The 23,554-nt window shown below is 39.7% G+C and overlaps 2 protein-coding genes across 2 annotated transcripts; both read left to right on the plus strand.

Moving 5' to 3' along the window:
- The first annotated feature begins 701 nt into the window (after nt 1–701).
- acer3 (alkaline ceramidase 3) lies at nt 702–10,034 on the plus strand. The gene is made up of 11 exons (XM_072374762.1): nt 702–849; nt 4,272–4,382; nt 4,550–4,602; nt 4,749–4,801; nt 5,040–5,121; nt 5,238–5,273; nt 7,382–7,440; nt 7,571–7,672; nt 7,755–7,859; nt 7,937–7,982; nt 8,074–10,034. The coding sequence occupies exons 1-11, from the start codon at nt 747–749 to the stop codon at nt 8,125–8,127; spliced, it is 804 nt and encodes a 267-aa protein (XP_072230863.1). The 5' UTR covers nt 702–746; the 3' UTR covers nt 8,128–10,034.
- Nucleotides 10,035–17,778: 7,744 nt separating this feature from the next.
- LOC140279180 (neutrophil collagenase) lies at nt 17,779–22,863 on the plus strand. Its single transcript, XM_072374249.1, has 9 exons — nt 17,779–17,997; nt 18,951–19,099; nt 19,193–19,318; nt 19,641–19,796; nt 20,306–20,435; nt 20,557–20,693; nt 20,825–20,984; nt 21,752–21,852; nt 22,296–22,863. The coding sequence occupies exons 1-9, from the start codon at nt 17,855–17,857 to the stop codon at nt 22,433–22,435; spliced, it is 1,242 nt and encodes a 413-aa protein (XP_072230350.1). The 5' UTR covers nt 17,779–17,854; the 3' UTR covers nt 22,436–22,863.
- The last annotated feature ends 691 nt before the right edge of the window (nt 22,864–23,554 follow it).

The following is a 23,554-nucleotide window of genomic DNA, read 5'->3' on the forward strand; positions in this document are numbered from 1 at the left end:
ATAACACAAATTTAAACCTGGGAGTTAAGTGACACAAATCAGGTTTACACGTCTTCAGCAGTTTCTCTTGATTTAGTTTACTCTGAGAATCTGTAAAACATTGATGAATAAGAGATAACCAAGATAAGAGATATTGGGAAGAGGAAGAAATGTTTGACTTTCGAGTAAGTACCGGTACTTCAAATTTATTCAAAAACTTTTGTTGTGTAACTGGAATTTTTCAATCGTGATTCATTCAAAACAGCAATAACGTGGGTGCTTCCAAGAGGTTATACAATGCTGCTTTTTAGTTTTCTTCTCACTTATTGTTTAATCACCACTGTATTTTCTTTTCTTAGCGTGTTACCCCAAATCATTGCGCACACTGCTGATTTTCTGTTGATTTGAAATTATTTGGTTACTGTGGCTTTCTGAAAAAACAAAGCAGTAAAGTGTTCTCAGTTCTGTTTTGTCTGCATGCTTCAACTGACAGAATGGCCATTTTACGGTAATGCTGAATAATAGATAATGAATAGGTAATCATAATGTATGTATATATTCAAAAGAATGTATGACATTAACAACGACAGTAATAATGCAATAAATGAGCTTACAATCGTGTTGTCCTACTTAGATTTTGTAGTTTATTGAAACAACACTGCTCATATCTGCCACCGCGGCGCGCGTGAGAAGGAGGGCTCGCGCAGTGCCCGTACTGTGATGGGACTACAAATCCGTTAGTACCCACTGCTTCCTCCTATTCCATCATGGCTCCCTCGATAGACAGGCAAGGATACTGGGGGAGGCCGACCTCAACGCTGGACTGGTGCGAGGAAAATTATGTCGTCTCTTTTTACATGGCGGAATACTGTGAGTCAAACGCTTCTGCGTCGATTATTTTAAAATTGCGACGGTCGGGGTCAGTGTGAGGAGGCTTTTGGATGGGAGAGTCACAAAGTGTGCGTGCAGTCGCCCTTAATAACGTAAACATTGAATAGGGGCACAAACTGCAGCGGTTGTAACAGTAATTGAGAGGGTTTATTATATTGTGTCAACTCTTCGTGTTAGCTAAACGTTAGCCCACACGGCTCTTAACCGACTGGAACCGTAAGTTAGTGAGGAAAAGGAAGCCCTATTTGACGTGGAGATGCAGTCAACCTGCTCCGTGTCGAGCTGCTTTGCATGTTGCTTTACTAGAGCTTATTGGTCCGTGCAATTGTGAGAGTGCCGGCTAACGTTATCATAGATACCGTGAACATGTTCACACGATTCCACTTTCCCACTTGTTTTATGTACAAAGCCGGCCGGACAGGCACCACATGAAACTTGATCAAACGTGATTTGACTTAATGATAAAAAAACAAAACTGGTTTCTCGGGAACTATTATCTAAGATGTAAACGCTGTTTGTGTCAGACCGTTCAAACCTTTGCTATGTCAGCGGAGCGATGCCATGATATGGCAAAGGCTTTTATTTACTCATCATACAAGTACCCCTCTTCTTTAAACGTGTATGTAATAGCTTTGTAATTAAAAGCAAAATCTTTTTCTGACGTCTCTCTATGTGTATAGGAATGCATTTGCATTGCTTGTTATTTTAGACTGTATATCTAAGGCAACTATTTCTGTGTGTATTCTTGCTGTTTGGAGCAATGCAACAGTTAGTCCAAAGAAAAGGGAGGCTAAGTGGGTTAGAGTTAGAACTACTGCTTTTTTAAAAGTGTAGTCACTTTTTGTCCTGATCGACCTACCGTATTCTTTCACAGCACTGAAGTCTTATCAGTGCCACATTTTGGAGGATCCTGACAGTTGAAGCTTTTGTTTGCACTAATAACACATGCTGGCCTAGCTGGGTTGTTGTTTTCAGCAACGGGTGAATTGTTTGCCATTTAAACTGTTGTTCGTGTGACAATGGCTGGAATGTGGCGTTGTTGCTGCAGCACAGAGGTCCTGCTGCACCTTTAAACCTCGTTTGATGTGTGCTTTCGTACACTATCTCTCATTTTTTTGCATCAGCACGTGGCGACCCAAGAAGGCAGACGGAGTGAGGTCATTAAGGGGTACATTACCACACAGAGAACACCCTGTTCAGATTGTAAATGTATTATCAACGACCTTAGTCTGCCCATTTTCAAAGGACACTCTCAAAGACCAAAGACTTTTATCAGGCACCTGCAGATAATGGACGGTGTCACAGTAGTTCAGATAGTAGGAAGCAGTATTAGCTTTTAAATCTGCTTTTGTTGGCAAGCTTGATTGCTTTCTGTGTCTGAATTTGCACGTGACCACATGAAGAGCGAGGTGAGTACTTTTTTGTCATGTGGGCCTGATGATGTGCAACCAGCGCAGTAAGCTGGGACCAAAGGAGAAAGACGCTGACACCAGTCTAGTCAAAGGGCATCCTTCATCCTGAAGCTGAAACATGGGAAATCAGCTGACTAAGTTTCACAACTAGCCACCACACCCCTCACCTGCCACCCGACTACCAGTCCCTCACCCACATTTTCTGCTCTGCACTTAAACACGACCTTTGTCCTACTTAAGCCTGCACCACAAAGCAAGTTCAATATCCCAAGATAGCGTTGTGTTATCTGATTGCAGCCTAATAAAAGTAGTCGCGCTAAGCGGAGAGATTCTCTTTAGAAGGGTAGTGCTGGCAGCAGACGAGCAGTTGCAAACATTTACAGAATTACAAACAAGGACGGAGGTTAGGAATTTTAAAAATATTGTACAAGTTACAAACAGCACAGCTATCGCAGCCTGAGCCAGCAAGAAAAGCTGCATGAATACATTATTAACAGGTGTATCAGTATCTTGGTTCCATCATTCAGTATTCACTTGACTGGACTCTAATTGCTGTTGTTTTCTTGATTAAACTGACACTGATTTAAAGCGTTCATAAACAAGTTTAGCATACACTTATTAGGTGCAGCCTTGGTGGTGTTAAATGGTCTTGAGAGCATTAAAAAAACTGAAATAAAAATGTTGTTGTGGCTACACCTCTCGCCAGGTAATCAAGCTATAAAAGCTATACGCTTTCAACAGAGAATCTACATTTCTCCACGTCTTTTCCTTTTTCCTGTGCAGTCGAATCGATTGCTCAACAAATGGTCATCTCGCTCATAGCCTGCTTCAGAGCAGATTCCAAACTAGGCCTGTCCCAGTTATTTCTTTATTTTGTAACCCTTTGATCATCTAGCTGTGGTACCTGAGAGGAGATTTACTTCCACAGTTTTCATCCTCGGGCGTTTCTCAGCTTACGTAGTGCACAGACGGCAGTTCACCATTGACGTCATGAATCCAGCTGCAAAGCCAAACTCCGCTGCACCTGCCTGTAGGCACCCTTTGGTTTTAAGCCGATTGGAAACGGAGAACTCAGAGGAGGCAATTTGTCAGATTTATGGCCAAAAGCTAGTTTAGAGGGGGCTTATAGCACAAATTTGAAAACTGGTACCGTAACAGTTAATCATCAGAAAATAATCTGTAATTATGACTCTCTTAGTCTTAACATTGTAAACCCATTGAGGTTGAGTTATTTCACGAAGCTCAAATCTTGTGTTGTTTTACAGGAAGGGTTGGTTTGTAAATTTATTTATGCAATAACTTTCTTCGAGTCACTTAACATAAAAATACAACCAAAATTATTAAGAGACTGGACTGATCTGTGTCCAAAGTAAAAAGAACATCAAATCTGAAGGTCTGATTGTGAATCTACAACCGTGTAACTGAAAATAGGGGTTATAGATGCCGAAATCAGTGGAATTAAATGATTATTATGGTTAAAAAAGTCAAATGTCTCTCATTCTTATTTTCTTTCACTGAAATAAAGACGGGCTGGGTGTTGGTGTGGGGGTTGGGATTGTTGCCTCACAGCAAGAAGGTTCCTGGTGAAGTTTTCAGCTGTGATGTGGCGTAAAAAAGACGGATGGATGGATGAAATAGATACATGAAGTACTGGCACAGTAGATGTAGTGCATGAAGTTTTGAAAGACTGAAAAAGTGACGTACGACACATTTCGATCATGTTTCAACGTAATTCAATATGTGGCTTTTCGATCGTTTTTGGCTAAGTCAATACCGGCCTCTGGAGAACAAGGGAGAAGAAAACTGCTGCCCATCCCTTTTTTGCGTTTTATTGTTTTTCTACAGACAGATTCAGCTTTGATCAGTACAACATTCTCCTTTTCCATCTACAAGTCATATTTTTCACTTGTCTGAGACGTTTTAAGAAGTAGTCCTTTTATATTACTAACAGTTATCTTTAATGATAATTATCTCTTCCTTTTTTAACAGGGAACACTGTCAGCAACCTGATTATGATTCTTCCTCCGATCTATGGCGCCTTCCAGACGTTTCGTGACGGCCTGGAGTTTCGTTACATCTGCTCATTCCTCGGACTGGCGGGTTAGTTTGTCTGCTCTCTGTTAGTCCCGGATCAAACGCATGCATAATGCAGTTGTTTGCAACGGCTTCTCTGGTCAGACGACATTTACCGCCACTGCTGTTTGTAACTCTGCGTATTTGTGAGAATATCGTGACTTCTAAGGTTTCTTTTGGCGTCTGTCGCCCAGCTGTAGGTGTCGGTTCCTGGTGCTTCCACATGACTTTGCTATACGAGATGCAGGTAGGCTACATTGCTGCATTGAAACATAAGTATGCCAGCAAAGCTGTGCTTGCATTCAACTCATTGTTGGACACAGTAAGACAAATATATATAATGTATAATGCTAAATCATGCTGTGACACTGCGCTTCCTTTGTGCTTTTGCAGTTACTGGATGAGCTGCCAATGATCTACAGCACATGTGTCTTTGTCTACTGTCTGTAAGTAGTTCGGCCTTTTGGATTTTTTTTAGGTGATGAAGTGCACAAGACGAATGGTCGTAAGAAGAAAATTCTTAAAAAAGAACCCAGTAGCTTGCACACTGATAGCTTGATCCAGTCGGAGAAAGTGCGCTGTGCCATAATTTTTTGGCTTTTGCTCCATGTGTGAAGGTAAAAATCTGGCTTAACGTCCCACTTTCATTCATCTCTTTTTGTTTTCCGCTGCCATCCTGTTCAGATACGAGTGCTTCAAGCAAGAGAACACCATCAGCTTATTTCCTATTGCATTATTATTAATCTTCAGCATCTCGGTCACTTTGGTGAGCATCCCCATCCACTTGAACAATAATAATAATTTATTTGTTACCGTATTGTCGTATGAGAGATAACGAGCGTCACATCCTCCTGAGCAGTTTCTCTGTTTCCTGTTGCGCAGGTGTACTTACAGTGGAAGGAGCCGGTGTTTCACCAGGTAAGGTAGTGCTCTGTGCCGTGCTCGCATTGCTCATTGTTTGCTATCAGGGCTCAGTGAGCTGCAGGTCACGTTTAACTTGTGCAAACATTGGGCTTTCCAACACAGCCTGCACACTCAGTGTGGTGCGAGAAGGTTTGTTAAAACACAAGTCCTTTGTGTTTAGATCAATGGCCTTATCAGTTAGTTCAATTATTCAGATATCAAGTCCATTCATGTTGATTGTCAGTTTGCTATATATGCAGCTAAATCCAGCTAAATCAGACCCACGGTGCAACATGCAGAAACAGTAGAAAAATCTGAAATATATTTGATTCATTCTGTATTTTTTTTTATAGAAGACATAGATCATTTCTATTGTTCGGTTATTCTATCACCAACCAGATTCTGCCCCTTTTTGTGCTTGAGGCAGAGAGATCTCGAGCTGGTACAGTGCTGCAATGATCGTAATATGGGCGCGCTCCGAAATTAGCATAAACAAATATGACCAAGTAGATATGGCAGCTTAGCACTCGACAGCAGTTTGTTCGGTGAGTGGCAGAACATACAAGGACTTGAGCGTGTTTGAAAGAGAGTTAAATGAAGGTATTCTGTTGCTTTGAATGTGACAGGCTTCAGACATACATACAGTGACAGTGATACAGAGATCTGGGGTATAAACGCAATATTTGCCCTCGGCATGTTATTGGACATCAAATCAAACATCAAATGAGTTATAGTTCTTTAAGAGTCAAAGTTTTCTTAGGGTAACATGTCATATTTCCATAAAAAAAATCATATCAGCCCAACAAGCACGTTATGGTGATCTAAAACGGATGGAAAACAGTGCTTTTCTACACGTTTTAGCATGTTGAACAGGCAGCTTCATTTGGTCTCTTCCAGTTCACGGTGAGTGTATGTCTGACAGAGATATGAGAGGATAGATGGCAGCGACAGCTCGACCCAGAATGCTTCTTCATGCTCATTGTGAAAAACGGTGCTGCATCTACAATGATACGGTCAAACCAGGGCATGGTAAAGCTGAACGTCGCCGCTCTTTAATTAGCTCTTAGTGACGGGATCTGTGAGATTTCTCTGCAACGCCTGTCATATACCAAATGAATACTCATGCAGTTCGGATTTCTCACTTGTTGAAAGTGATACAGAAATATACATAAACTGATGAGTAAGAAGTTTCGTCATTCTGTTGCTGTAAGATCACGTCTGAAAGCGGTTATCAGGTTAAACCAAGACAACCAAACTGCTGATCTCTTAATTAAGGGATCTAACAACAGGTAAGAATTGTTACCAGGGAGAAGGATAATCTCATAACCACAGAAACCACTAAACACAACCACCTCTTTTGTAGCTAATGTTTGTATGTACCGGTTAGAGTTTCACATTACAATGGGACAAATCTGCCTCTGTTTGGTCTTTCAGGGTTGGAAACGGTTACCAATCACACTGCTCTATTGCAGCGGTGATACTTTTGCCCCTTCTCTGTGGCACACCAACACGTGAACATATTTTGAAAAATATTTTCTGACCTTAGAGTGAGCCTCAGTTGTGTGCAGTTGAGCCAGGGAACAATATTTGGAGATTTTTTCCAGTCTCACTCATTTTTAGCCAATGAAAGAGGTAAAAACTCAGAATCACAGCCTTCATCTCAAATGTCCCTGTTTACATGAACATGAAAAGTGAAAATGAAAGGACAGTTCTCTCATTCCTCATTTTGTCTAGTGACCTCTCAGATTCAGGATGACAAACTTTGTGAAAAAAAAGTGCTTAATCTAGTGATCAGAAATGAAACTGCTTAGCAAAATTACTAAAGTAAATGAACCAACAACTGTTGCCTTCTTTTAGGGCTTTCTGTCTTCCCGGCATGAATATTTAAGAAGTAAGGCGGGATAGTATGAAAATGCAACACAGCCGATACGGCCAGTAGGTGGCAGTAGATGAAAGGATCTAAGGCAGGGGCTGTCGGCCAGGACAGAGGGGTTCACTCACCATCTGATAACATCTTTCTTCATCTTATTGCTTTAATTTGTTCAGAAAAGAAGTGTGACTTGTGTGTGAAACTTAAATAGTGTAAAGTGTAATGTATGTATTTTTTTATGTGTCACTACCAGGTCATGTATGGTGCTCTGGTTGCTTGCCTTGTGATGCGATCCATTTTCATTGTTACATGGTGAGTTTGCCAGCAGGACAATTAACATTATTATTATCATTACCATATCAAAGTAACATTAATGGTGAATATTCAGTGAAGAAGCCGCATGCTGAAGCGTGTTGTTTTGGTGTCTTTGTTTCATTTTCAGGGTGTACCCATGGCTCAGGCCGCTGTGTTACACCTCCTTAGGCATCTTCATGTTGGGGTTCCTGCTGTGGAACATTGACAATATCTTCTGTGACTCATTAAGGTAAGTAGCTGCGAAGTGAGAATATAAGCAGGAGTGGGAAAGAAATCAAAGTGTGATTTGGCCTTTTTTTTTTCTATCTCAGAGCCAGTAGAAAAATGCTGCCCCCTGGTGTCGGAGTAGCAACGCAGTTCCACGCTTGGTGGCACATCTTCACTGGTTTGGGGTCCTACCTGCACATACTTCTCAGGTAAGCTGTTTCTGGAGATTGTTTTGATTATCACATCATCTGTTAATGGACATTTAAATCAAACGCTCATTTTACAGTTTGCAGATTAGATCAACCTACCTCAAGTACAGACCAAAAGTTAAGGTATGTGTGGCCCTTTGTCAATATCGTGACAGCATTTTTTGTTAGATCTGTGAATTTTATGACCTATTGCCGGGTCTCGCCCCTTGTTTAGTTCCTGTGTGGAGTCTGGCCCACATTGCACATTGAGCCACAAAGGATGAGCTGAAATGAAAGAATGGGGAGGAGCTAAAGGATGGTGACTGCCAAATCCAGACACCGGTGGCATAGGAACCTGCCAGTTCCACCCTGCCACTGCTGGAAGCCCAGCCTACAGCCAGGAGGCAGGTGAACCCTAGAGCGCCATCCTGGGGACCCTTTGGTTTTGCATTATGGGGATTTACTTGATACTGTATAGTGCTGAATACAGTCATATGAGATGGAAGTTTTTTTAATTTCTTTTTTAATCAGTTATAATTTATTAGACTAGCCTTTTTTTGTAATTTCATTGAGGTGCAGTTATTTTTATTTGCTCATCTACTTTCAGTGCATGGAATGAATGATGTACTCCACTGCAGTGGCAAAAATTTAAAGGCTTTATGGATGTCAAATCAATGGGGTTCGTAGAAAGGGAAAACTAGTGTCACTATGTCAGTATTTACGTTTCTAAATGTTCAGTCCTTAGAATAATTAAATCCCCTAAGCCTGCACGTATTGAAGTATGTCCCAGTTATAATAGTTCTTTTTTGGGTAGTTTTTACAAGAACCTAAGAGAGCTGCACTTAAAACACACTGCTGTGCTATCCCATTTTAAGAAGCATCATATAGTTTTTCTATGTAAATGCCACCAATGACTGCCAGCTAGAAGGTGGAAGACTAGCTTAACGCTTCCACATCATGGCAAGTCACAACTGGAATTATCACAATGATATATATAAAAATATCCTTTTTTTTAGCTTGATTTTCTTTGTTGCCAAAGTTGCACTGGGAGTTAAAGGTAAACTAATGTCACGAAACATTTTAATTGTTTACCTTGCTATAAGGTAGCAAGAGGATGCTATGTTGTTATAAAACCCAATTACACTGACTAAGCTTAGACTTTTCCACGGCACACGGAACAAGTTCAACATCTGGTCACTCAATCTCCCCATTGAAGTGGGAGGTTGTGCGCTGTGTGTGTCGTGCTTATGAGTTCCATACTGCTACAGTACATTTTATTTTATATAATTATTTGTTAATCCTCTCTCCTTTTTTTAATGTCATGTGTCTTATCCAGTACAGATGTTACAGAGTAATACCTCCATGAAACACTTTGAGAAACAACCACTGGGTGGCATAAATGTGCATTGAAGAACCACGACCTCCCTACTGCTGAACTCTGAGGCCCTTTGCCTCGGTTTTCATGTCCTGTGTTTGTGTTTTAAAATGAAGGGCTTTTTATTTAAACGCTTTGTTTAGCTACTGTGAATCGGCGCATGCATATTAGTAAGACCGGAGGCGCGAGCTTGAAGTAACTGGTGAACTGGAAGGTGCACAACATTATCGGTCTTATGGAGACATTTGTATTTGCGTGTCCTCTTAAACTGCTGACTCAACACATACATTTCTAAAGATGAATAGATGTACGCTGGTTTCGTGAGAGAACATAACCCCAGTGTTGCAAACATTCACAAGCACAATTATTGAAAGAAGTATTGTCTGTGGGGAATCTTTATATTAATATCTTGAAATCACTGCTCATCAGTAGAGGCGAGCAGTTGTCAAAGAGGGTGCCTTATTGTAACCTTTGCAGTGTAATCCAAGTTGCCTTGATGTTTGTGATAAACCTTTCAACATGTCCCTGGTGTTTCGCCGTGTGCCCCTCCCCTGATTATTAGCAACTGATAGCGTCAGGAGGACAAACAGTAACAGCTTCTAATGCAAAGTGGGTGCCTGATTCTTCGGCCTTCCATTCATTTCACGTGTCAACTGACAACTTGCACATAGTTCTCGAGGTGTTAATAGTAAATACGAAAGCTAATACTTATGTGTTGGAGCCATAGGAGTAAATTGTATCAACCTTTTTGTTGGGTTTTGATCACGTGCCAGTCTTTTATGATGTCCTGTGTTGTCCAATAAAGAAAACTGTGTCAGACTCGCATGTTATCATATGACTCATGTGTACTGTGCACCTCACAAGAGATAACATTATGTTGTTAGTGACTCTTGTAGCCAAAGGGACTAGCGACGATTTAAAATACATGGCAATCATGCATCACACTTCAGTAAAAAAATGTTATTTGTAAACTTCCTTCTCTGCAGTTACAGAAAAATGTTTGGAAATTTGTTGCGCTGTCTTTAAGCGCTGTTGAAAACCTCCTGAAACAAAACAAAATAATTGTCAAAGCTTCCTGTGCCGTAATGTCCCCAAAACCATCATCATGCAACCCCCTCTGCCGAGGCTGAGGAAGCTGACCGCTCCTTGAGAAAGCCCCGTCGCAATCTTGCATCAGGCCATAAAAACTGCTCGTAGGCTTGTTCCTGAGAGCTCAAATATGCGTCACTGCTTTTCAATGCTTCTACTTAAGATTCTGTCATAAGAAAGTGCCCACATGTTGTAGGGAATAAAGGTGTGTGTGTGGTGTGTGGCACCTTTTAAGGTAAATATCAGGGCCAGTAGACCTCATGGTGATCAAGTCTTATTCCTAATGGAGCAAAATGTCGGTTCTGGGGTCCTGATTATTGCTAATTTTGAATAGAGATTAAATTACAGTTAAATTTAGGTATAGCATATGACAAATAATGAGAGTATCAAAAATCTGGGATTCTAAAAGTGCCTGAAATATAGATGCCCTGCATACTTGCAGCTGCTATCAAATGACAGGTCTCGAATGAGCCCCAGTGCCTCAGTGATCTGGCTCTTTTGGATGTTTTTAATAGCAGATGGTGTGAGTTACATTTTTATAGATTTAAATCAAGTGCAAAACTTTGCATCTAATCTAAGTTGAAAAAGGGTTGAATGTACCTTTAATTTAAATTTAAAAGTCATTTGTTTGATGTGTAAACGTTGAATCTTCATGTTAAACTTGTGGCTTTAGTTTGATCCCAAAAACGACACAAAAGCAATATATCTACAATCGGGCTAACGCATCATCTGCTTTTTGTGTCCTCCAAACTGGCAGAACTTCTCCATCAGCAGGACACTCACAGCAGGTCGTACAAAGCAGGTATTATGACACGTGGAGCGTAGCTTACTGTACTGTATACAGTTTTTATGGCAGCAACTGTGTTTGACACTCAGGCTCTCTTGGCATTTTTCCATGTACTTTAAGGAGAGCAAGTTTAGACAAAGGATAATTACAACATCCATAGGCAACATCGCTTTCCTCCATGGGTTTTATGCTGTACGTAAACACAGTTGTGCAGAGCCTGTCAATGTGTTACTATGTCCTCGGCATTTGTGAACAGCTTCATCAGCTTCATCATGTATCTGCGATGGGGTTTGCAGTAAAAACAGCTCATTTGCTGAGCTAGATTATGTCATTTTACTGCAGTTGTAATAACATAGTGTAATTGTGGGTCACCACAGAGGTATCCTGATCTTCACACGTATCACAAGTAGAGTTGAGAAAAGGAGATGCACACAACTCAATGTGGTGATAAGTCCATAAGCCACCCCTCATCCTGAAACTAACTAACTGTGTGTGCACTGTGATGGCAAATTTTATGCCTCAGAACTAACACTCTCCAATCCGCATTAACCATTTATCTCACCCAGACACACTGGTGGTTTTAAACTATTTGTCTCTTAATTAATACCCAGACAAGATAAATGTTTTAACCTCCTGTTTTGTTAATTATCATAAAGACTGCATCCTGCACCCTGCCCCCATCCCTTAGAAAAATCAGTTAATCTTCTTTGAGGTAAGAGACGAAAGTTGAATGTTCAGGTCTGCTAAAGAATTTTCACTTCAAGATCGAAGCAGCACGCCAGCTAATGTGCACCACAACCATGCAAAGACGTAAAATAAAGAGCGAAAAACACCTGTGACTTTAAGTCATCATTCGGGCATTGCCCAATAGCAGTGCGTCATTTACATCATAGTTTTATTGGGAACAAGGACTCCAATTTTGGCTTTAATGGACAACAACAGGAAGTATTTATGAGTCAGCGTCATGATGTGTGTGTGATGATGAGTATAATACACCCCCCCCCCCCCCCCCCCCCCCCCCGAGTGTCCACTTCTTCTGACTCTGGATTACTTGCATCTGATTAAAAAAAAGATTACAGGAATACAGTTTGTGGCGCTTCTACGAGTGGGTGTCCCGAACACAGAAACAGTCAAATCTCGGGGCGAGGCCTTGCCAGTGCAGAGATGACTCATGCTGGAAACGCCAGAGTTGCTGAAGAGGCCGATTCCCTGCGTAAAATCCCCTCATACAATGCCACAGGTTTGATGTCATTGCTGCACCTGGCATACCTTTTCTGCTTTAGTCGGCAACTTTGTAGAAGGTAAAACCTACAGTGTGGAAAAAGACTTAAGGTTGCGCAACATGTTGTCGCGGTGACGGTCATTAACTCCCATTGTTGACATAAAGTGGTGTTCGGATAAACTGTAAAACAATGCAGAAACAGAATGAAGTCATTTGCAAGTCTCATAAACCAATTTTTTGTTCACAGTAGAAGCAAGAAAACATGTCAAATGTTTAAAGTGAGACTTTATTTTATGAAAAATATGAAACACACATTGAATTTGATGGCAACAACATGCCTCAATAAAGTTAGGACAGAGCTGTGTTTACCACTGTGTAACATACCCTCTTCGTTTAACAACAGCCTGTGAACATCTGGAAACTTAGGAGGCCAGTGGTTGGACCTTTGGGAGAGGAAATGTGTCCCATTCTTGTCTGATGTAGGATTCTAGCTGCTAAACAATCCTGGGTCTTGTTTGTAGCTTTTGTGTGTGTTTCATGATGTACAGTTGCAATTGGCATTTCTTCAACTGGTCACTACTTCTTACTGCTGTTTACTTACTGCTGTTTTTCTCATGCAACCATAGCGAAATCACAGGATTCTACTACAATAGTTTGCAGGAAACCAGGGTAATCCCAAAAATCTTGGTTCGTAGGATTGCGGCCACCAAGCAATAACAGCACACAGGATGTTTAGGACTCTTAACTGCAAGCACGGAAGGCCCCAGAACACACAATGGTTGGTCATTGTATAGAAAAAGGTATGTGGTTCTTACAGTGAAATGATGAGTTGTCAGTAGCATGAGTAATTCTGCACCGTCTTGTTCTGTACTCACTCATCTGTGTGTGTCACTGAAGCCTCAAATTACACATTTTGTCTACCGCGGCCTTTTGTGGAAGACGTTGATCTGACGGAAGTAAACAAAGCTTAAGCACAAGTTCAGCAATGAAAGATCTGCTCTCCTTCGTTCACTCGTCTTTATTTATTTATCCAGGACTCTTTTGATCATCTGATGTTGCTTTTCACTGCAGTGCATATCTGTAGCAGTTGAAGTGGGTATATTCTTTTATCTATGCCTTCATTTTATTTATTCTATTTTTTTTTTTACAATATTTGCACATTGTCACCATATCATATGACATTAGCGAGTAACCATATGTATGAAATTAGCACCAAACTTTCTCAGCCCATCCAATGAAATCAGCTTCCTTTAGCTTAGGAAAAAAAATCGACTTGTATCACAATGCTGAACATACTGTAAAGCACAAGAATTGAAATCAAAATAAACAAAATTATTCTTTATTTATCCCAAAGGGGTATACTGTTGCAGTAATTATTTTTTTGCAGTAATTTATTTTTCATTTCTGCTGGTGGGAAGGACCTATGATACAACCCTAATGATAAACTTACCCTAAACCCTCTGCCTTTATTCTGACTGTTCCTACCTGTCTGAGAACAGCTTTGACCCCTACATTGCTTTTTTCTTTGGAAGATTTAATCAAAGCACCTTTGATCACAAGAGAAATTTTGACTTATTTGATGTTTTGATGCACTGAAAAATGTCCTTGTTTCTCTTTTTTTTTTTGCTCTGCTATATCTTGGCTGCCTAACAAGTAGACACACACACACACACACAGACGTACAAACACACAAAGGCAAAGAAAGCTACTCCTTCAGTGATCTAGAACCCAAAAAATTAGGATTAGTTTTCTTGATGGTATGAGACCAACCAGAAATGTATTGATTAATTTACTTACAGTTTGTCATGATTATGATCCTTTCATTGACTAAGTCTTTATTTTGATATTAACAGGCATGAATACACAACCAACCTAATGTGAATTAAAAAAAAAATATATATATATGCTTACAGGCCATACAAACTGCTCACAGGCTTGTTGCTGAGTCAAACAACTTGCTTGTTTCCGAGACAGCTCAAATATGCATCAATGCTTTTCAGTGCTTCTTCTTAAGAATCTCTCATAAGGAAATGCCCACATGTTGCAGAGAATAAAGATGTGTGTGTGGTGTGTGGGACCTTTTAAGGTAAATGCCAGGGCCAGTAGACCTCATGGTGATCAAGTCTTATTCCCTAACTGTTTTTAGGGTAAGTTCATGTAATAATGATCGTGATTGTATCAGAGAAATATTTTTGTCGTCTACAAAAGACAAAGATTTGGTATTAAACACACTTCACTTAAACTGAGCTAAAGTAAGCTTCACTGATAAAAATCTGGCCTTTCTAACAGCAAAAGCTGCTTGAAAATCGGACTTTTTACAATGATTTCCCCGATGAAAATGTGCTTTGACATACAAGATTCAGCTGCACTTATGTGGAGTAAAAAAAGAAAAAAATGTGCACATTATTTGTTTAAGTAGGCCTTCTCTAAGCAGTTACAGCTGGACACTGCTGGCACAGCACAGCAGACGGAGCTGCAGAAAGTGTTATGAGGGAGAAGAGGTGAAACTATTACGAGGAATCAAAGAATCTAATCTTTTAAAGCTTTTCAAAATGATTGAAAATGATGGGTGTAACTGGCATGGGTACTTCAAATGACTTTAATTCAACCATGCAAAATAACTTGTAATGATGCAATAGAAGTAAGACACTGAGTTGTGAGTAATCCCTATGCATCTTTTGTTTTCCTGTCTGTCACTGCGCACCGTGACCTGCTAAAAGACGCCAACCTGCTCTTAGCTTCCAGTCTAATCGTAACTATTTCAACTGTCGTGGCTTAAAATGCTCTGTAATCATATGAAGAACACTAACTCAAGGAAGGTGCTCGACTGTTTTATCCTGCAGAGCAGCGTGTTTCTATATTCCTTCAGCTGGCCACTGAAAGACTACCTCTGATGAAAAAAGCTGCAATAAATCACTTTGTTTTTAATTTTTGTGGCAAAGGAATATGTTTAGACTTGCAGCATTCTAGACATGGAGATATGATGGTTGTTTCGCAGCTTTATTTAACACTCCTGAGTTTAAAACTTAAAAGTATAATTATCGAACCTCTGGGATTTCAGTGATTGCTGAACATAACATTAATAAGGAGATGCAGTCTTAGCTTTGGCACTCTCTTCCCGCCTGGAGCATGTTGCCTTTTCTCAACAACGTGAAGCATACATAGCCAATATGAGTTGAATTTTTTTTTCATTTGATGAATGGAAAAACATTATTGCTCAGGATGTTGAAATGGAGTAGAATGAAAGGAAGAAAAACCAAATTTTCTTTAACAACATTCTGTAGAAACCACATTAAGATATAGCTTCCAGCTATGTTCAAAATGATTTAGGATTTAATCTGTGTGTTTTCCTTGTTGTTCCTTTAAATCATCTTAATCATATGCAAATTGTTTTAATCATTGTTGATCACCTACAGGTCGAAACAGCTCTGCCATTCCCATGTCCCCTGTAAGAGATAAAAACAACAGCACTGGAATGATAAAATATCAAAATCAAAGGATGAGAATATGGGGCCAGTTAGGACTGATTTCTGTCAATTAGAGGGCCTATAAATAAGTTACCGGTTTCTTTGAAATTACATAAAAGAAAACTCTGTTATGCATGGAGTCACCCTGCAATTCTTGTTGGGACAAGAGCTCTGGCACATACAATAATTAACAGGTGGTCCCAGTCACTGCTTTGCATGTAGCGCTGTGTCAGCAGCTGCACAGACACATCAACTCACTGGGACGTCTGCATGTTAAGCATGAAGATGCTCTGGATGAGCATTCTGACTCTCGTGATGCCCAGCCAAAAGTTTTTGGTGGCTTTACCTCTCCGCACCCCTGAACTGCCACTGCAATCTGCTGCTGGACCGTCTAAAGCTGACCAGGAGTTTGCAGAGGTAATTGTTTCTTATTCTGCTAAATATGAGCCTCCTTAAAAAAGAAAAAAAAAGGTTCTATGTGACAGACGGCCTGATGGATTTACAGGTCTTTGAGCTGGGGTACTGGAGTTGTATTTATGGGGGCGTTATCTTTAGAACAGTTCCATGGCCTTCTGTTTAAACGTGAGTGCAGCCCTGTTTTGGTGCAGTGATATACTGGCACAGCTGCCTTTTCCCTAAAAGGGTCTAAAATGACCTGACTTTGACACACTAATTGGAGTCTTTTTTCGCAGAAAAATATAGCAACCTCCTAGAAATGACGAGAGAAATATGTTCATTTTTATTTTTTATTCAAAGTTTCACTAAATGCAATATTTTCTTTTACATTTGCCATTTTCATTCTTTTCTTGTTGTCAAAGATTTCCTCTATCAGTTCATTTAAGTGTAAATACCCTCATCATATCATCACTGTGTTTGGTGAGGACTGGTTATGCTATACCAGCTAATTCTACTTAAATTCTGGTCAAAAAAGAACATCACCATATAAAATCATTTTCAAAACGAGACAGCAAGCATGGTAACAATGTAGCTCCATAGCTTATTCATCTTTGCACAGTCTTCACTTGTGCCTGCGGCAAAACATAGCATCGATAAGAACTCTTTCAAGTTTTCCCTGCATGCTTGCCAGTTGGCTCCAGGTTCAGTCTGACTAAATTCACTTCTCAACAAGGCAGCAACAGTAGGAGATGTGATGTTTGTCTACAAAGTCAACTTTATCTTGGTAATAAAATCAGGAGGGAACAGTAGTCAAGAAATACAAGCAGCCGTAAGGCAATTAAATTGCCTTGAAAAGCAAATTTTGGAACTTTTCAGTTCTATAATTAAATGTCAACAGCTTTAAAGTATAACAATGCTATTAACTACACCAACATTAAGTGTGTTTAGTCAATTTCAAATGCTGCCCATTAGCACAGAAATGCAACGCATTTTGAATACTTGTTTATACAATTGTTTATACGAAAAAATTTTCTTGAAATCAGAAGATATCTCAAGCCTCAGGACATGTTTTTATCAACGTCAAGTTAAGCATAGAACATTTTCATTAATTTAGAATAGAAGTCATTGTAACAGTTATATTACATATGTAATGTTTTGTCCACACGTCTTTATATGAATAAAGAAGAATGATTAAAAATATAGTTTTTATTCTTATTCTTAGATGTTATATACGCATGAGAGTGCTCATAGAGCTGCAGATATCCGATAAGTCAGGTGCTTTTTTTTAGCCCTCGTTCTGCTGATGATGACCTGCAATTACATGAGTGCAGCAGTTTTTCTGCTCTATGCTGTTATTAAAGGTTTGAAGAAACGCTTGGAATGTTTACTGTATAGTCATCTCATGTGTTTGTTTGAGCATTTGTGTTTCTCTCAGCTGGAGGGACATTGTGAGGAAAAAGAATAATATTGTTTCCTCTGTGTCCTCTGAAAAATGGAACTGCTTAAGGGAGTAATTATTTTACCTTATTTTTCTTCTACTTAAGTAATGTGAAATATCTCTTACAGGAATATTTGCAGCACTTCTATGACTACCATTCCAAGTCAGAAAGAGACAAGAGGGATGCAGACTTTGGTGAAGATGTAGACTGGACGAATGGACTGTCTGATACAGTCAAGGAAATGCAGCGCTTCTTTGGCTTGCCTCCAAGCGGAGAACTCAACCAAGAGACACTTGCAGTAATGAAGAAGCCGCGCTGTGGTCTGTCTGATGTGGAGCACTTTGGGGACACAATTCGCTGGAAGAAGAGAACCCTCAGCTACAGGTTAGAAGAAAAGCTTTTACAAAAGCTTACTTACTTACTGTAAGCGAAGCACAATACACCCAATTCCAACAAGTTCCAACAAACATTCTGACTGTTATGTTCACCGTTATAGTTATCGTTTGACATGATCACCATCATAGTTTCCAATGCAAACTACAGCTGAGGTAAAAATATTCCACTGAGATCTATAAACTTCACTCTCATTATTTCTGAAAAAGAGAGTCACTGTGACTGTGGGACCACCACGGTCAGAGGGATGCTTGTGTGCAAATTAGTACCAATCCACCTAGACGTTTCCCAGGACAACTGAAGATTTGGACCTACTGCTTGCACTTAAAAAAGAAAAGTAAGGGTCATCAGTTTACTCCACAGCTGAAGAGTGCCGTTAAGGTTTTTTGCACATGGAAGGTGTCTTTGCGGTGGGATCACACATGTGATGCCAGGAGACTGCATCATGCCCACCGTTCAGATGCCAGTGTTGCCTAGGGAAACTATTTCAAACCAAACCACAGCCCTCTCCTAAACATTTCCTCAGAAAACTAGACATGTTTTTGAACTGCTTCAGGGAGCAATTGTTTTATCTTTCTTTTTTTCTTCTTGAGTAATGTGAAATTTTTACAGGAATATCTGCAGCACTTCTATGACTACCAGCCTGCTTGGGCCCACTTGGGCTGTTAGCAATTAAGTAAAACAGCAAGTGAAAAAGCCCCCAAAGACTTCATCCCCAATTCAAAACAAACCGATGCTCTGTTCATCCACAGGATACCACAAATGTTTGCCAAGAATGCCAATACAATCATTCCATTAGTTATTTGTCTCAACCAAAGTTGTGAACTAACATAGAAGTAAACATAGCGATAAAACGTTCAGTTTACTCTTCATGATGTTACAGTTTGAACGTTGAATATGTCCGATCAGTTGAGGTGAATTAAACAGTAAAATTCTTCCACCAGGCTCGCCGGCAGCACACTCCCGATGTCAGCCTCGAGGGCTCACAAAGTCCTCAGAGCGGCATGGAAGCTGTGGTCCAGTGTCACACCGATGAAATTTCGCAAGCGCAACAGGAAAGAGGCTGACATTGTGATTTCCTTCTACAAGGGAGGTGAGCTCTGAAGATTAGATATTCTCAGTCCAGTTGCATTGCACAGTGATCCAGTCACAGAGCTTTTGATACATGCATCCCTGTTTGTTGCAGACCATGAGGACAACGCACCATTTGATGGCAATGGAGGAGTCCTGGGTCATGCCTTTCTGCCAGGGCCTGGCATTGGAGGGGATGTGCACTTTGACGCTGATGAAGAATGGAGTTTTAATCATAGTGGTACTGGTGTAAAATGATAGCATTCTTTTAGCAGACTTTTGTTGACTTCAAGAATGCTTAAAGACACTTTTTTTTAATGAAGCAAAAGCTAGAAGATGAATATTATGTTACTTGTCCTCTTTTCTAGATTTTAGAAGACAGCAAATATGCATCCTTTTGTAAAGTGTATAATCCCAACTTTTCTTCTGACATTTACCGGACTATGATCCTTTTTGTTTCAAAGACAAGGAGAGCATGAATGTGATAAAATGGTGCCATGTTTCTTTTTTTTGCGGCTTTACAATCTACATGTTACCCTAAATGATTTGTCTCTCTGTTTTAGGTGTCAACCTGTTGGCTGTAGCTGCCCATGAATTTGGTCATGCACTTGGCCTGCCTCACTCCTCTGACCCTGGCGCTATCATGTACCCAGCATACAACCCAAACAATGAACTGCAACTGTCTTTTCAAGATGTCAAAGACATCCAACGTCTTTATGGTGAGTATAGTTCCAAAGGTCCATGTGTGTTCAGGCATCTTTTTACCCAAAAAACGTTTCACTTCTGTGAATTAAACTAGAGGAGGAAAAAAAATTGAGGAAACAGAGTTTTTGTTGTTCGAATCAAAAACAAAAAAAAATATTTGAAAGACAGTCAATCCTGTCTGGGTTCTTTCTGTGTGGAGTTTTGATGTTCTGATGTTTTGATGTGTATACTCTGATTCTCTTTGGATATTTTAGCTCCTCCACCAGCCAAAAACATGCGTTTTGGGTTAACTGGCGACTCTAAATTGGCTCCAGGAGTGAGTGTAAATGTGCATGGCTGTTTGTCTCTGTGTAGCCATGTGAAGGACTGGCGACTTGTTCACGCTGTACTCTGCCTCAGGTTTGATGGCAGCTAAGAAAGACCCTCAGACCCTTAGTTGGATTGTATGAAATGAATGGAGGGAATCTGTTTCCAAATGCAGGGTCTCACCTTTGTTGCAAAATGTTTGTGATGTTGTTTGCAGGTGTCAGTCCCAGCTTTTCTTTGTTAGTCTCCAAAAAACCTCCTCCAAGAACACCAGAGAAATGTGATCCAGATCTGTCATTCGACGCGGTCACAAGGCTACAACAAGAGACTGTATTTTTCAAAGACAGGTATGTGAAACCTCCCACTATGTCTGCATTATGAAAGATAAAAAGGCAGACTTAAATCACACAGTGTGTTTTCCTTGATCAGTGAAGATGAATTTACTTAATTGGTTTCCTTTCGCCTCAGATTTATGTGGCGCAAACATCCACAGTTTGATAAAACAGGGATTACCCTGATCAACAGCTTGTGGCCTGACACTGTACCCTCCTACCTGGATGCTGTTTATGAGAATGTGGAGGGGAACTTTATTCTGTTTTTCAAAGGTAATATATTGTAACCATATAAAATGATCACAGATTACAGTCCTAAATCAACTAGAAAACAACAGATATATCTACCTCAATAAAGGCTTTCAAATGTGTCAATAAATGTGATAGAAGTCCTTTTGTTTCAGGTCATCAGTATTGGAAGCTAAGGCAGTTAACACTCAGTGAAGGTTTTCCAAGAAACATTTCAGACTTTGGCTTCCCCTCCAGAATTAAATCTGTGGATGCAGCTCTTCACTTCAGAAATGAACACTACACAGTGTTCTTCACCGGCCATGAGTGTTGGAGGTATCTAATAATAAAAGTTTTTCTCTCCTCAATTCCAGTCTTTACACTTTCGTAAGCTAGCAGTTTACTACCTCTTGCCTTAGATTGATTAAATTGACACGGAGCGGTGTATTTATCAAAGACAGGTATGTAAAACTGCCCACGATGTCAACATTACGAAAGAGGACAGACAGACCTAAATCTGACACGATGTTTCCTCAATTAGTGAAGATGAATTTAGCCGAGACACAAAACCCAATATGTAGACCTTTTTCCTGGAATAAAAAGATTAAATGGGATGACGCACTTAGAATTGATCATTTATTTCCCTTCACACACTCACAATATACAGCTGTACCAGTTTCTCATAGTATTGACACAGTAAGTGAAGTGGAATGATTCTTTTTTAGAGTTTTATATTTGAATGAAAACAGAAATTCCATTTACCTAAAGAGGCATTAATTATAACAAGACTTCAAGTTTGTTTGTAACTTTTGTACTGTAGACTAACCATATGACGAGCTATGTTATTGTGTACATAGCAAAACCAAACAGAAGCAGACAGATCACTTCCTTTTTTCAGTTTTTGATGTAGCAAAAAAAAAAATCCCCTGTGAGTACAGCAGGAAGGATTTCTGTCACTGATGCAACTATTTCTCATCTGAAGTGTGTTCTAATTCATCAATCTTCCCAGGGAAATGGACTTCTTCAGAATACTTTGAAACCAACAAGTACGAAAACAAAGACCCGGCTCTCACACGTTTCATTGGGTTTATTGTAATATCCAGGTACAACGAGCAACAGAGTGTGATGGAGGGATCACCGATGCTCATCAAGCAGCAGTGGCCAGGAATTCCATCACCCGTAGATGCAGCTGTTTTCTATGAGGGTACTTACATTACCATTCCTCTTTCAACCTTTCTCATCATCTCTGGATTTTCTGTCTTATACTGAGTAGAAAACAGTGCAAAAACCATACAGACACCTGTTTCACCAGTACCTAAACACGTTTCTGTGTGTTATTAATCACCAGCTTACTGTGTGATATGGGGAGGTGTCTTGACTTCAAGTCAATCACAGAGGAAATCTTGCAGTTAATGTTTAAAAAGGGCAATCCATTTCAGAAGGTCCATATCTGTGTTAACATCAGTCTACATCTGACTGTTTTTTCAAGCACAACATAAAAACATGTTCAAAATAAAACCCCACAGTCAAAGCCGCTCCTGTAGAGCACAAGCATTATTTACTGCACATGCTACAAAGGGCATTTTCTACTTTACAAAGATCCCCACATACATTTCATCCTCAATTATCAAATTTGATCTCCCACAGGATTTGTGCACTTCTTCAGAGGAAACCTCCATTACAAATACGACTTGATCTCAGAGCGTGTCATCGCCATCCTCTCAGCTAATGACCTTCTGGAGTGCAAAATGGAGGAAAATAATCAAACAGCGACAGAGAGAAGATAGCTGAAGGAAAACTCCATCTGGAGCCTGATGATGAAAATACTGTGTGAACTCACTGTTACGCACTTACGTTTCAAAACTGGATGTCCAGCAATAACCACAATGAATCTAATACAAAACAGGGAACAGATGAATAATGCAGGGGTGTGGTTAAAGTGTTACCTCAGTGTGTATAGCATTTTGCAATAATGGCATCTGTACCTTGTATCAAATCAGTATTTATTAATGCATATTAAATGTGATTTAATTTAAATTACCCATTTAATTCTTGAAGCTTTGAAAGCATTTTTAAAGCCAATGCATGATATCGACACCTCATTCGAAGATACTCAGCCAAATGAAAACCGCTATTTATGGTTCTGTCTTTCCCTCACTGTGACATTGGGCTCTATTACTCGCTTATTAAAAGGATAAAAGTGTTGGGATTAATATTTTTTATGATTTAACATGTGAACTCTTCCTCTTTTAAATGAAAATAAACACATTTATTCAGAGTGTGAGTGTGTGGTTTTACTGTTGTTGATCAATTTACCTGAGACTGCACATTACTCAACAGAGTCATAACTGTTCATGTCCGTGTCCAGTATTGGGCAACAGTAAGCAAAATGGTAGCTTTCCATAAACAATGATGAACAAGGGGTGAATGGATTAATTAAGATAACTGGGGCTGGAACTAAATAATACATGCAGCTGAATCACAACTTCTGAGTCAGAAGTGGAAAAATATTTTTTTGTAGTCTACAGGGTCTTTAAATTTGCATTTAAATAAGCAAGTAGTTTTATTACATATAAAAGGAAAAATGTTGAAGCAAACAGAAATACTCCAAGACATGAATAATAAGTATTCTTTCATAAGAGAGCTAATTATTTTTTATAGATCATGAGAGAGGGGGAATGGGGAGTTTGATGAAGAGTTCTGGACTAATGGATCAAAGCTGAAAAAGAATCACCTTAAAGTCCATTCACTAACAGCTTTTGTTCATAAACTGTACAACAATTTTAATGCTGAAAAACTGATGAAAGACATGTATTGCTTTTTTTTATATATATATATATAATTATATTACGTATTTCAAATATGTTCCAATTGATGTTTCCTAAAAAATATTTCACTGTCACATG

The sequence above is a fragment of the Leuresthes tenuis genome, unplaced genomic scaffold, assembly GCF_036924035.1.
Source record: "Leuresthes tenuis unplaced genomic scaffold, fLeuTen1.0.hap1 SCAF_21, whole genome shotgun sequence".
Classification (NCBI taxonomy): domain Eukaryota; kingdom Metazoa; phylum Chordata; class Actinopteri; order Atheriniformes; family Atherinopsidae; genus Leuresthes; species Leuresthes tenuis.